A 12,502-nucleotide genomic window follows, 5' to 3' on the forward strand; every position below is an offset into this window, starting at 1 on the left:
GCCTCACCGCCTGCGGGGACCCCTCCCCGGCTCCCCCCCCAGCCTCACCGCCTGCGGGGACCCCTCCCCAGCTCCCCCCCACCTCACCGCCTGCAGGGACCAGAGGCGCAGAGCTGGATTAGTCACAATCCTTGGTTCAGGGTACACTGTCCGGTCCATACAAAGCCTGCCTTTGCTTTGCGTGCTGCGTGTTTCTTGCCTGCAAAACGCTCTGAGCACCTCCCGGCCAACCTGAGAGCCAGAGCATCAACCAGCTGAAAGTACCTGTGTCTCCCTGCTTCCCCCACCCTAGAGTCACCACTATCCTGAAATTTGTATAATTTAAATGGTTTGTTCCCTTGCTTTTTAAAAATAATTTTATCATACATATATATGCCCAACAAAAGATTGTTTTGTTTTTGTTGTGTTTGACCTCATTTTTTAGAAGTATCTTGCTGTAAGAAAATCTGGGGCTGCCTTTGCTTTGTTCACTCAACCAGGGCTAGTCTTCCCGTGGAGACCGAAGAGGGTCATTTTGGAAGGGATTTACACCTAATCTTAAAGGGCCAGGCTTCACCCCTATGTGACAGCTTGTCCAGAGGGGACTTTGGGATGACAGGATAATGACAGGCCATGGGGGAGGCCCCTAGCCCATAGATCCAGAGATGCCCAAGCCCCAGCAAGATGTTTCCTCCTGTGAGCGCAGCTCCTGTTCCTACCTCTCTGCCTGTAGTGTCATCATGTTTGTCCCCACCTGCTGTCCCCCAGGTACATGGTGGACGCTGCTGACCAGGAGAAGATTGAGGCCTCCAAGAATGAGTTGCACAACCTACTGGACAAACCCCAGCTGCAGGGCATCCCGGTCAGCAGCCTAATGGAGTGGGAGGGGAGGGAGCCAGCTGGGAAGTCACTGGGGGCAGGGCGGGAGGCAGGTGAAGGCGGTCGGGGTGGGGGAGGGGAAATGGCTATCCTGGCGCAGTGGCCCTGGACCTAGTCCCTGTCCTCCCTTCTCTGTAGGTCTTAGTCCTCGGTAACAAGCGAGACCTCCCGGGAGCATTGGATGAGAAGGAGCTGATAGAGAAAATGTGAGTTTGGTTACTCTTCTCTGTCCTTCCTCCCTGCTCCCCAAATTTCCCAGGCAACGGAGAGACGGCTTGCTGCTGCTCTCAGTATCCGCCACACGGTGGCAGCAGAGCCCACCTCGCCAGGAGCCTCGCCCTCCGGGGTATAGCTCCTTCAGCAGGAAAAGGACTCTGTTGCCCCCAGCCCCAGGCCCCCTGGGCAGTCCTAGCCTCAGCAGGTTCTCCTCTGGCTCCCCCCCAGGAATCTTTCTGCCATCCAGGACCGAGAGATCTGCTGCTACTCCATCTCCTGCAAAGAAAAGGACAACATTGGTGCGCGTGGGTATGGGGGAGTTGCTGACGTTCTGGGAACAGCCACAGGGCGAGGGGAGGAGCAGAGAGGCACTCCTGGGGATTCTCATACAGTGGCTCTCAAAGCTTTTCCCTCCACAACTTTCCTTGAAGCCCAAAGCTCGAATCTTCTCCTGGGGTGGGACCGGTATCCAGGGAGCTCAGATTCTGAGCATTACCCCAGCTCTGCCCTTGACTGGTTGTGTGATCTTAGGCCAATCACTCCCTTCCGTGGGCCTCACGTCCCGCACTATAACATCACAGGGTTGGATCAGGCAGTCCCGGCTGTGACATCCCACGGCTCCGGCTTTCCCAGCACCCACACACCCCCCCGCCACGCATCTGGGGCTGTTCGGAGCTTGATGGCTCTGGGCTTCTGGTGCCCTTAGAGCTGATCCCCAGTTGCAGTTTCGGAAGCCCTGGGCTTATGCCACGCCCCTGGGTGTTTGCTCCCCACCTCCCCAGTCCGCCCAGCACGGGAAGGCCTCTAAACTACTCCGTTGTCCTCCACCCAGACATCACCCTACAGTGGCTTATTCAACACTCAAAGTCACGGAGAAGCTGAGACCGCGGTCCTTCCCCCTCGGACCAGGGACCTGCTGTCATCCAAACCCGAAGCCGAGCTCCCCGCCCACCCCGCCGTCCCCCCTAAGCCTGCCCCTCCTCACTCAGCGTGGGGAGGGGCCCTCTGGGGATCCCAGAGTCCTGTTCTGCTGAGGTTTGAACTCCTGATTTTATTGTAAAATAAACTGCTCCCATTCTGGTCCCCTAACCTCTGGCCCTCCCCCTGCCCTCTGCCCTCTGCCCCCCCTGCTTCCGTCCCCTTAACAGCCCAGGCCCCACAGCCCCTGCCCTCCACTCTCCCGTGCCCCACCCCTACGCTGCCCTTTTCAACACTCTTCTGTTATTGTCCTGTGTGTACAGTATATATATGTATATATATTTTAATTTTTTAATTTAAGCAAAGACTAAAATCAACCATTTGATGCTGCAGGGGCCCATCAGGACCTGGGAGGGGGGCGGCGTGGAAGGAAGGCAAGAGAGGCAGGGCTGGCTCTGGGCAGGGCGAGATTAGGAAAGTGAGAGCCCCTAGGGCAGGTACCGGCCTGGGCACTGGTGGCCGTCCCCATGTCCCGTTTGTTTCCACTTCTCAGTCTGGCTTGTCCCTGCAGTGCTTGAATGTCACAGGCTGACAGGAGCGTCCAGAGGTGCCCCTCTCTGCGCCCAGTCTCAGTAGGGCCACCGGGCACACCCGAGTGCCAGAGACAACCGGGCCAAAGGGGCAGGAGGCCAGCCTCCACGCGGCCGCGGCAGCCCCTCCTGCCCCTTCCTAGGGCCCCCAACTCCATGGGCCACCTCATTTTCTGTTCTCATTTTGCAGAGTTGCACAAGGAGAGAACTCAGCATGGGGGGTTGGTTCTTTGGGTTTTGTTTTCTGTTTGTTTATTTGTTTAATTTAATGATTTGTAAAGTGATGTTCCTCTTCCTTTTTTACACTTTTAGCTCATATTTAACCTCTGTTTGGAAAATGATTCTTGTAACTGTACATTTTTTTGCCTCCTAACAACAAGAATAAATGACCAGTTTTGTGTTGGGGGGGCGTCCGGGCCTGGTTATTTGTCTGTAGACACTGCGGGAGGACTGGCGGGCCCGCACACTGGGCACAAACAGCCACAGAGAGCAAGGCACGCGCTCACACTGGGCACACAATGGCAGCTCACAAAGCAGCCTCCCGCACGTGTGCCTGGGCCTTGCCCGGCCTCCTCCTCCCTCCCTCGTCAGACTTGCATGCGGTCCCGGCTCTGAGCTTGCAGCTGCCAAGGGGAGCCCAGCAAGTCTGTGGGCTGGGGGTCAGCGTGGCGGGAGTGTGGGGCTGCATCCCGATGTGTGCAGGCCTGAGCCTCTGGTTCTCAAGAGTCCATTCAGAACCCCACCTGGCAGCCAGAGCTGGCCCGAAGCCGGAACTCTGTCCCCACCCATGATGAGCCAGTTTCTTGTCCTCTAGGGCCTTTAGGGCCCGATGGCATCCCTCCCTCCCTGCTCCCCTCCTAGTGTCAGTGCTCCTGGTTTTCTGGGAGAGGGTGTCCCATTATCCCTCTGCCCAATCTCAGTCCTCTCCCCCGCTTGACCCCAACCTCAGAGCTGGTCCCCCCTCCTCCTCGCCCACAGCTGCTGTCGTAGAGCCTTGTGGGCCCTGCTTACCCAAATCCGGGGCCATCTTGACCCAGTTTTGCAGCAAGCCCCGCCTCCCCCCTGCTTGCCCCCCCAGCCTCCCTCCCCTCTGGAAAATGGAGCAGGCCCCTACAGCTGCTCCATGCCCTCTCGTCCTGCCTCTGTAGGAAGAAGGAGCCACAGGGTTTGCTAAGATCTGGGAGCAGGGAGCCCAGGGCTCAGAGTTCTGAGCCTGTTGGTTCTGAACTTCACCAGCCCTTTCTTGGGGCCCAGGGCTTCCTCCTGGAGGCACTTTTCTCATCAGAAATGACTTGCCTCAGGGGAGTCTGAGGAAAGAACGTGGATGGAATTTGGCAAAGGGAGCAAAATGATTTCAGGGTGTCTTCCAGCTCTAAGGAATAGGAAATGTGCCCCCTGGTTAAGGAGGTCGGAGCTGGGGCCAGCCTGGCCCTGTGCTCCCCCTGCTGCAGAGGCGGCCCCTGGCCTGGGAGGCCGGAAGAGGCCTGTCACTCATACGGGGAGCAGGACGGGGGCAGGGGTCAGGTTGACCTGCCTTTCCCCGTCCTGAATCCCCCGATGAGGGGCAGCATCTGAGATTAGCAGGATGAGCTGGTGCTGAGCAAGTAGGCATCTTCCTACCGCCCTGCCTGCACACAGCAGGTGCCTAATAGGGCCTGAAGACCTTGGGAAACTTGGGGCAGGGAACGGACTTGGGCGTCTATCTGTAAATCCTCATGCTTGGGGCCCTTCGAAGCGCCAAAGCCTGGATGAGTTTTGAGAGTACCCTGACCAAGCGTACTCTGTAGTACTAGAGAATTCATTTCCCAAAAGGAGGAAAGGAAGAAAAGGTGCCAGGCGTCATGCCAGATGCTTTATGTATCTTGTCCCATTTAACAACTGTAGTCCTCTGAGAGAGGGGTTATTCCCATTTTATGGATGAGGAAACTGAGAGGCTCAGTAACCATCCAGTCTGATTGGAGGGAGGCGATTCTCACCGCGAAGCGCTGGTGCTTTCCTAGCGGAGGGGGGAGGCTCAGTGGGTTGCCCTCCCTCCCCCACCCCCCATCAGGGGTCTGAGGGCTGGTCTAAAGTCCGCCCTGAGGGGGAGGGAGAATGTCTGCGCTGCCTCTGAGCATCCCAGCTCAAATCCACCGCCCACCACTGTGCCAACCTGCTCCCCCATCCCAAGCCTGGGACCCCTAAGCAACAAATGCCACATTGTTCCCCCAGCTGGCCCAGGCTGGAGGGACAGTGGCTCTTTCCCAAGGCCCTGCTGGCCTGCTGACTAATCTTGCAAGCCACTCACGTTGGCAGGCGTGGGAGGCCGAGGTGGTGGCAGGGCCCTGGAGACACCATCCCCCCACCTCCCTTCAGCTCTGAGCTGGCCAACCAGCAGGAGGGAGAGACAGGGATGTGTGTGTGTGGGGGGGTGCCCTCTGGAAAGGCCTCCCAAACAGGATGCTGAGGCTCCCCCCTCCCCTTTCCTCAGCCTTCCATCCTCAGCCCTCTCCCGGTGCCAGACTTTACCTCAGTTCACCCCGGGCCCCCTCCCTACATCCCATGGGAAGCTCCTGGTGAGTCTAGGACTGGGGGTGGGAGTGGGGGTAGAGAGGAAGTTGGGGGGTGTGGGAGAAATGGCCTTGGTGACCTCAGTGCCGCAAGCCTGCCTGTGGCCCCCTCTCCAACTTGCCCCCCACCCACCCATCTTAAGTTTCTACAGACAAAGCCGAAGGCTCCAGTCGCTGTGGCAACAGGTCTGCTGAGAGATGGGTGGGTGTCATTCCTCAGCACATGGCGGCCTCATCACTTAGCAACGGCCTCCCTCTCTCTTGGCGTCACCCATCCTGGGGGTGGGTGCCAGGAAGAGAGAACAAGGCCATTAAGATCCCCAAGAGAGGGGGGGGGAAGGAGGCTTGGGTCCGGGCCGGGCTGAGGCCAGTGGGTGTGGGTGGGGTAGACAGAGGAGAATGGGGCCCAGTGCACTCAGCAACCACTGTCCCTCTTCATCCCGGGTCCCTGGGGCCCTTCCAAGGCCCCCTGTAGAGGTTCTAGGTAGACCTGGCAGCCAGAAGTTGCTGGTGGGACCCAGAGCTGCACTTTGGATGGGGAAGGGTGGTTCTGAAGGAAGGTGGGCTTAGGAGGCAGGGAGTGATTTGTGGCCTAGGCCAAGGTGTCCCTTCTGGTTGACCTTGGGCCAGCTTCTCTGGGCCCAAACAAGGTTAAGGGGGCCTTTGCAAGGGCCCCAGAGGGGGACCCGGTGGAAGTGGGACACCTGGGGCAGGACCAGCAGGAGGAGCTGAAGGGTCCCTTAGGGCACAGGATGGAGCTCTGGCTGCCAGGAAGGGCGTGTGGTGGGGGCAGGATGGGGGCAGACGGGGAACAGGCAGCTGGGCCGTCTACAGGCAAAACAGTCTGTTCTAAGAAACTGAACAAGAGCAGCTCTCTCAGAGTCAGAGGGGCTGGAACCCCCGGGGCTCACAGAGGGAAGGCTGCTGTTTTCTCTAAAATGGGGGCTTTGTGGAGAGCGAGGAGCAGAGGTGGGGGCTCCAGAAGCCTTTTGACTTCCCAAGGATGCTCAGGCTCACGTCAGGATGAAGACTTAGTCTCTACTTCCCAAGCCCTCCCTCCACTCTGCCCCTCAAAAGCCATAGGGCTGTTGGGCTGGGCAGGATATCAGCCACAGGCCAGAAAGGGCCAGAGGGGGCCAGGAGGAATCCCCCTAGGGTCCCACCTGTCCTGGAGAAGGGCCAGGTGCATCTGGGCACTGTCAGGGTGTAGCACAAGAAACTCCAGTGGGCACAGGGATAGTTCTACCTAGTTTATTGTTTTTGAAGAAGGGCCTGCTACAGAGGGGGACCCACCAAGGGAGGTGGGGACAGGGCAACCCAGGATATGTCACAGAAGGAAGAGGAAGGAGAGAGAAATCCTCTGGAAGGAGGGGAGTTGCCAGGAGGAAGAGGAGGTGTCCAAGGCTGGGGAAGATCTGGTCCAGAGAAGAGCCAGGTAGGGCTGGCCCCCAAAGGACCCCCTATTCTAGGATGGATGAGTGTCAGGAAGACACTTAGAGAGGGCCCAACTAAAGTATAGCAGATTCCAAGACAGAGACAGGTGAAGTTCTGGCTCCCGGCTGGAGGGGAGGGGGGGGGCAGAGGGGCGGGGACTGAGAGTTTCTAGGCAGTTCTAAGGACCCGGAAGCATCACCACCCACCAGTTGAGAGCCCAGGGCTGGAAGGCCCCACAGAGTGACAGGGAAGGTCCTGCTGGGGGAGGGGGCTTTGCTGTGCCTGAACCCAAACCCCGGCAGGAGGAACCAAGTCCATCACTAGAGAGCAAGACGGCAGAGAAGCGAGACCTATGGGGGCAGAAACACCAGACCCAGGCTTGGGGGGGGGGGCGCCCTCCCCGCCCCTCTGTGCCCCTGCCCCCGTGCCTCCCCCAGGCTGGAGCCTGGCCTCAGCAAGGCGTGCCCAGGGGCAGGAGTGGGGGCGACTCCCTGGGCTTGTGGAAGTAGATGGAGGAGGGCGCGGCGGCCTTGAGCTTGGCGTCCGAGGCGCGGGCGGCTGAGGCGCCGCCACACCCCCCCCAGCAGCAGCAGCAGCAGCCCAGGAAGGCCTGGCCCAGCGGCCTGCAAGTGCACAGGAGGAGCACGGGCGTGATGGCCCCCTTGGAGAAGGCGGAGAACTGGTTGATGAGGCCCAGGAGGTCTAGGGTCTGGCGAGTCAGCTCCGTGGAGAGGTAGGCCACCACGACGTTGCAGACGTTCTCGGGGAGGGCGCAGAGGGCGTAGACCACCGTCAGGCCCACCACGGTGCTGTTGAGCTGGCTCTCACACTGCTCGTGCTTGTCGGCCCGGCACTCGGGCTTCCTCCCCGGAGGGCCCCGCACCCGCCACGTCACCAGCTGGCAGGTGACAGTGAAGAGGATGGGCAGGCAGAAGTAGCAGCCGAAGTACCACCACATGCGGGCGTTCTGGTAGGTCATCACCAGCGAGTAGAGCGACTCGGGCAGGCTGGCCGACGGTTTCATGATGCATGAGTCCAGGGTGCCCGTGGTGGGGGCAGGCTCCTGTGACAGCTGCCACAGTAGGAGCTCGGGCATGGCCAGGATCACGGAGCCCACCCAGATGACGGCCAGCTTGGCCAGGATGGATTGGCACCGCTCGATGGGCCTCACCTTGGGCAGGGTGCTGGTGGCCACGTGGAAGCGGTCGATGCCCAGGGCGCAGAGGCTGAAGGTGGTGACTCCCAGTGAGGAGACCTGTGGGCAAAGGCGTGGAGGAGAGGAGCACGTGGTCAAAGCCAGAGGGCCTGGGGGCGGGGGTGGGGGCTGGCGGGAGGGGGGAGGGTGCCTGGTCTCCAGCCTAGACGGGGAGCTGAGTGGCAAGTGCAGAGATGATAGGAATGACATTTAGTGAGCATTTCTCACACGTCAGGCATCAGGCACTTCACACCCTGTCACCAAATCCTTGCAGCTGACAATCCCACATGGGAAGAAACTAGCTCAGGCAGGACAAGTGACTTGGTCAATGGCAGAGTTGAGGTCCACGTGCAGACCGGTCCCACTCTTTCCACCTTGCTTCTTTGCCTCCTGGGCGAGGGAATGAATGGCCTGGGTCCCACACACCCTTAGGCTCTCTGAGACTTTGAAAAATCATCTCAAATGAGGCATCAAGACAAAGACATAGAAGTTCTGGGTCTTTGCAGGTCCTTCCATTCCCACATCCCATTATGTGCATCAGGTGAAAGGTTTTTGAAACATGGCTGAGATACACACACACACTCACATACACACTCACTCTCCCCATCCTATCCAGAAAAGCCCAGGGCCTGGCTGTGTGGGGAAGCAGCCCCCCTCCAAAACAGCCTGGGCCCACCCTCCCGGATGCTATTCATTGAGCACTGAGGAAAATCACCCCGGGAGCCAAGAGAAAGAAGCCAGAGCAGCAGGGGAAGAAAGTGCCAGAGAGAAAAGAGGAAGAAAAGAATCCTCCCAAGCTGTCGGGTGATGCTCGACCACACTCAGGGATTGTGCTCAGATCCCCCCTTCTGTCCAAATTCTTCCCTCTTCTGGCCAGGGGAACACAATCCCTGGCTCATTAGCACTGGCCCCAAGTGATCTTTGTGAGAACCCGCGCCCCTCCCTTGGCAGGGGAGCCCTGCGGATGAGCAGCCTTTGGGGCTTGGACAAAACAAAACAAAAAAATTCCAAGTTGTCTTCTCCTGCTCCCTCCTGGGGTCCGTCCTGGGATCCTCCCTATAAAAGTGTTCCAGAGCAGGGTATTTTTTTTTTTTTAAGATTTTTTTTTTTTAATTTATTTATTTGACAGAGAGCACAAGTAGGCAGAGCGGCAGGCAGAGGGAGAGGGAGAAGCAGGCTCTCTGCTGAGCAGGGAACCCGATGCGGGGCTCGATCCCAGGACTCTGGGATCATGACCTGAGCTGAAGGCAGCCACTTAACCGACTGAGCCACCCAGGCACCCCCAGAGCAGGGTATTTTAACTCGTACTCCATCACCTAGCCTGAAGAGGGGGCTCTACCAGCTCATGACCATCTCCATCCTCTAGGAGGTGTGGAGCCAGTAACCTAGGAGGGTGGAGGCCACAGCCTGGGTGTTAGGTATGTTGAGACCCATAGTCAGGCATGGCCAGGCTTCCATGCAGACAAGAGTTCCCATATGTCTGTCCTCCTCCTCCCCCTTTCCTGGCAAAACCCAATACTTACTGAATTATTTTATTTTATTTATTTTATTTTTTAAAGACTTTATTTATTTATTTGACAGAGAGAGAGACCGCGAGAGAGGGAACACAAGCGGGGGAGTGGGAGAGGGAGAAGCAGGCTTCCCGCCGAGCAGGGAGCCCGATGTGGGGCTCGATCCCAGGACCCTGGGATAATGAGCTGAAGACAGTCGTTTAATGACCGAGCCACCCAGGTGCGCCCTTACTGAGTAGTTATTTTAATGCTAAGGACTTTGTAGATATTACCCATTTAATCCTTCAAGAATTCATTCAGATGGTTTTTATTATTATTATCCCCAACTTACAGAGGGCAAAACTGAGGTATAGACAGGTTAGGTCACTTACCTAGGTCACTCAGCTAGGGAGGGGTAAAGCCCGGTTCCTCACCTAGTCCCTGTGTCCGGCCTCTCACGGGGCGCCTGGGCTCTGCACCCCACAGGATAACTAAGATGCCAAGCCTAGCCCCAGTTGCAGGATCTTCTTTGAGGTTTGAGTACCTTTGGGCCCCGGTTAGGTGGTCTCCCCGGGTTGGGAACGACACACCAACTGCTGAGCCTCAGGCTGTCCAAATATGAAATCATCACTAATATACAGGGAACTGGGGACAGAGTTGGGAATAGGGCCCACATGCCTGATCCTGATTCCTTCTCCACCCCGGGCACATCCCCCATGGCCCACAGCATCCTCCACGCATCTGGAAGACAGCAGCCTTCACGGGAGGCCAGTCACTCCCGTCCTCGTGAGTACCCACTCCCCTCGATGTAGCCAAAATTTAAAAGGCTGCTTGCTTCTTTTGTGTTCCTGTGCAGACATGGTGGCCGGCCTTGCTGGGTCTTGCCTAAATGCACAAAGATTGGTATATTTTTGTAATGTTTTGATTAAGGTGTCTGTATATGATCTACACCTCCATCATCACCCATGCACCTGTCTTAAGGTGGAAGTCCCCAGAGGTGAGGATGATGGTTTACTTTGGAATTGTAGAAGAAACCTGCCAGAGGAGCCATCTGGTCTACCCCATGGTTGGGAGCTAAGCGAACTGGACAGGAGGCGTCACCTGCCCAGTGATACCCAGTGTGTCAGAGACAGAGCTGATACTGAGCCCCTCACCCCCGGGCTCCGGCACCCTTTCAGAGAGCAACAACCATCACAGTGAGGAAGGGACTTTCTTTCTGGTGCTTGCATTCATGGGGAGTGGACACTGACTTGATTTTGGGGGGCACTGCAGGAAACTGGGATCTCCCTTCACACACTGCTTGGAGAAGCAGGATATTCAGAAGTAAAGAAGGGCAGGGCAGCGGCAAAGAGGGAGAAAAGGAGACATACTGGGGCGCCTGGGTGGCTCAGTCGTTAAGCGTCTGCCTTCGGCTCAGGTCATGATCCCAGGGTCCTGGGATCGAGCCCCGCATCGGGCTCCCTGCTCCGCGGGAAGCCTGCTTCTCCCTCTCACACTCCCCTTGCTTGTGTTCCCTCTCTCGCTGCCTCTCTCTCTGTCAAATAAATAAATAAAATCTTTAAAAAAAAAAAAAAAAGAAAAGGAGACATACTGTGGACAGAGCGATTTCCTGGGTGGACAAATGGAAGGGGGTTAAGGAGGGGAGGGGACGGTTCAGAGCAAAGAGAAAAGGGGAGAGATTTGCCTTGAGGCTGCTCCCGAAGCAAGAGACCGGGCTGGGGCTGGCCCCCAGAGCTCCTGCCCACCTCCCTGCTCCCCTTAGCTGGCTGCGTTTACCTGAGAGCCACCAGGAATCAATGCAGCACCTGTCTCCTTGCCCAAACGGGATGAGAAGCGAGACAGAGCTCCAGGCCTCTGGGGTCCTGCGCACCCACAGAGCCCACTTCGGACAGCCCAGAGCCGAGCTCCGACAGGACACACACTCACCTCCATGAAGGGCACGGCCCGGCAAGAGGCATCGCCCAGCAACCTCTGCTTGGTGAGCTCATTGAAGATGACCACCGGGAGGCAGAAAAAGAGGACCAGAAAATCCCAGAGGGCCAAGCTGGCCAGGATGGAGTTCCAGGCACTCTTCAGGTAGTAGCTGTGCCACACGATGCACATGACCGACAGGTTTCCCACAATGCCCACGGCAAACACCACCAGGGCCAGGAGCATGATGGCATAAGCTCTGTAGGAGCTGTCAGTCACCGGGTACAGGGGGTTCTGAATCTGCAGCCTCTGGCCCGGCGTCCCTGTCAGATTGCCCCGAGGCTCCTGGCCGCTGCCTGCCGTGCCCCCATCCTTGTCTGGGTTGGGGCTGGTGGCCACCAAGGGCTTGGAGGGCTGCAGGCCAGCAGGGTGGATGGGCCGGGGGTACTCGGCCCACTCCTCGGGCACATACTGCTGCACCCCTTTGGCCTCCTCATCCTCGGTGCCTCTCTTGGACCGGCTCTGCTGCTCCTGGGCCTCGGCCCTGTGCCGGCCCGCAGGCAGGGCGGCACCCCCAGAGACTCTGCTCAGTCCCGCAGCCAATAGCACGGCAAGAGAGACGGCCAGTGGCCACAGCTGCCGCATGGCCGGACGCCTCCCCGAAGAGCAGGTGAGGGCGAGGGACCCAAGCGCTGGGCTGACCGGAGAGAGGCAGCGGGCCGCTTGGTCCGCCTCCAGTCAGGCGTCTGGCATCACCAGCCTGCTCCAGTAGACTCGGGCTGCTCCCTCCCACCGGCTGGCCAGGGGCTGGGCAGGGCCCTCTGCTGGACATAGAGCACTCTTTGCTGCCCTCACACATCTCGCCCTCCAGGACATCCTCCTCGGCCCCACAGGGCGGCAGCAGGTCAGACCTGCGGGGCCCTCGGAGGCCAGCTGCTCCCACCACGGACGCCAGAGAGGGAATGTGGCTGGCCTAGGGTCCCACGGTGTGCAGAGGCCGAGCCGGGACTGAAACACGGGCCTCCAGACTCGGCCTCAGGAGACACTTCTCCGGCAGCTCTTCCGTTTGAAACCGGACGATAACACTCGGTGTCCTTTCTCAAACACTCACTAGCAGCTGGCTGCCTTCCCCACTAACCCTCACAACCGCTCGACTGGGCAAAAGCTACCATTACCATTTTTCAGGCTTGCAGAGGTCAGTCACTTAGCACACAGCTAATACATGGTAAAGCCAAGCCCAGGACCCGGATCTGACTCCAGAGCTTGTAACTCAACAGGCACCAGTCCATCTGCCTGCCTCGTCAGCACATGAACTCCCCGCAGAAAGCAGCAAAATCAAAA

The 12,502-nt window shown here is 58.3% G+C and overlaps 2 protein-coding genes across 4 annotated transcripts in view; one reads left to right on the plus strand and one right to left on the minus strand.

The window, feature by feature from the left end:
* Nucleotides 1-2,984, plus strand: part of ARL8A (ADP ribosylation factor like GTPase 8A) — a 9,234-nt gene extending 6,250 nt beyond the window's left edge. For 2 of the 3 annotated variants that reach the window (XM_032422373.1, XM_032422374.1), the window contains exons 4-7: nt 748-841; nt 997-1,064; nt 1,280-1,373; nt 1,907-2,984. In XM_032422373.1, the coding sequence (XP_032278264.1) occupies nt 748-841; nt 997-1,064; nt 1,280-1,373; nt 1,907-2,134 (484 nt within the window). In that variant the 3' untranslated portion in view covers nt 2,135-2,984. The remainder of the gene's footprint in view (nt 1-747; nt 842-996; nt 1,065-1,279; nt 1,374-1,906) is intronic. The other variant, XM_032422375.1, reaches the window with a different exon arrangement.
* A 3,100-nt stretch (nt 2,985-6,084) lies between these two features.
* GPR37L1 (G protein-coupled receptor 37 like 1) lies at nt 6,085-11,954 on the minus strand. Its single transcript, XM_032422377.1, has 2 exons — nt 11,177-11,954; nt 6,085-7,820 (listed from the first exon to the last, which is right to left on the minus strand). The coding sequence occupies exons 1-2, from the start codon at nt 11,804-11,806 to the stop codon at nt 7,017-7,019; spliced, it is 1,434 nt and encodes a 477-aa protein (XP_032278268.1). The 5' UTR covers nt 11,807-11,954; the 3' UTR covers nt 6,085-7,016.
* Between the last annotated feature and the right edge of the window lie 548 nt (nt 11,955-12,502).

The sequence above is a fragment of the Phoca vitulina genome, unplaced genomic scaffold, assembly GCF_004348235.1.
Source record: "Phoca vitulina isolate PV1807 unplaced genomic scaffold, GSC_HSeal_1.0 scaffold26, whole genome shotgun sequence".
NCBI lineage: Eukaryota > Metazoa > Chordata > Mammalia > Carnivora > Phocidae > Phoca > Phoca vitulina.

What these genes read in the sequence shown, in the direction of transcription:
- GPR37L1 (XM_032422377.1), bottom strand. Translation starts at nt 11,806, where the DNA reads ATGCGGCAGCTGTGGCCACTGGCCGTCTCTCTTGCCGTGCTATTGGCT. An exon ending in GGGCCGTGCCCTTCATGGAG is followed by an intron (nt 7,821 to 11,176) that starts GTGAGTGTGTGT and finishes CTTTGCCCACAG; the next exon opens with GTCTCCTCACTGGGAGTCAC.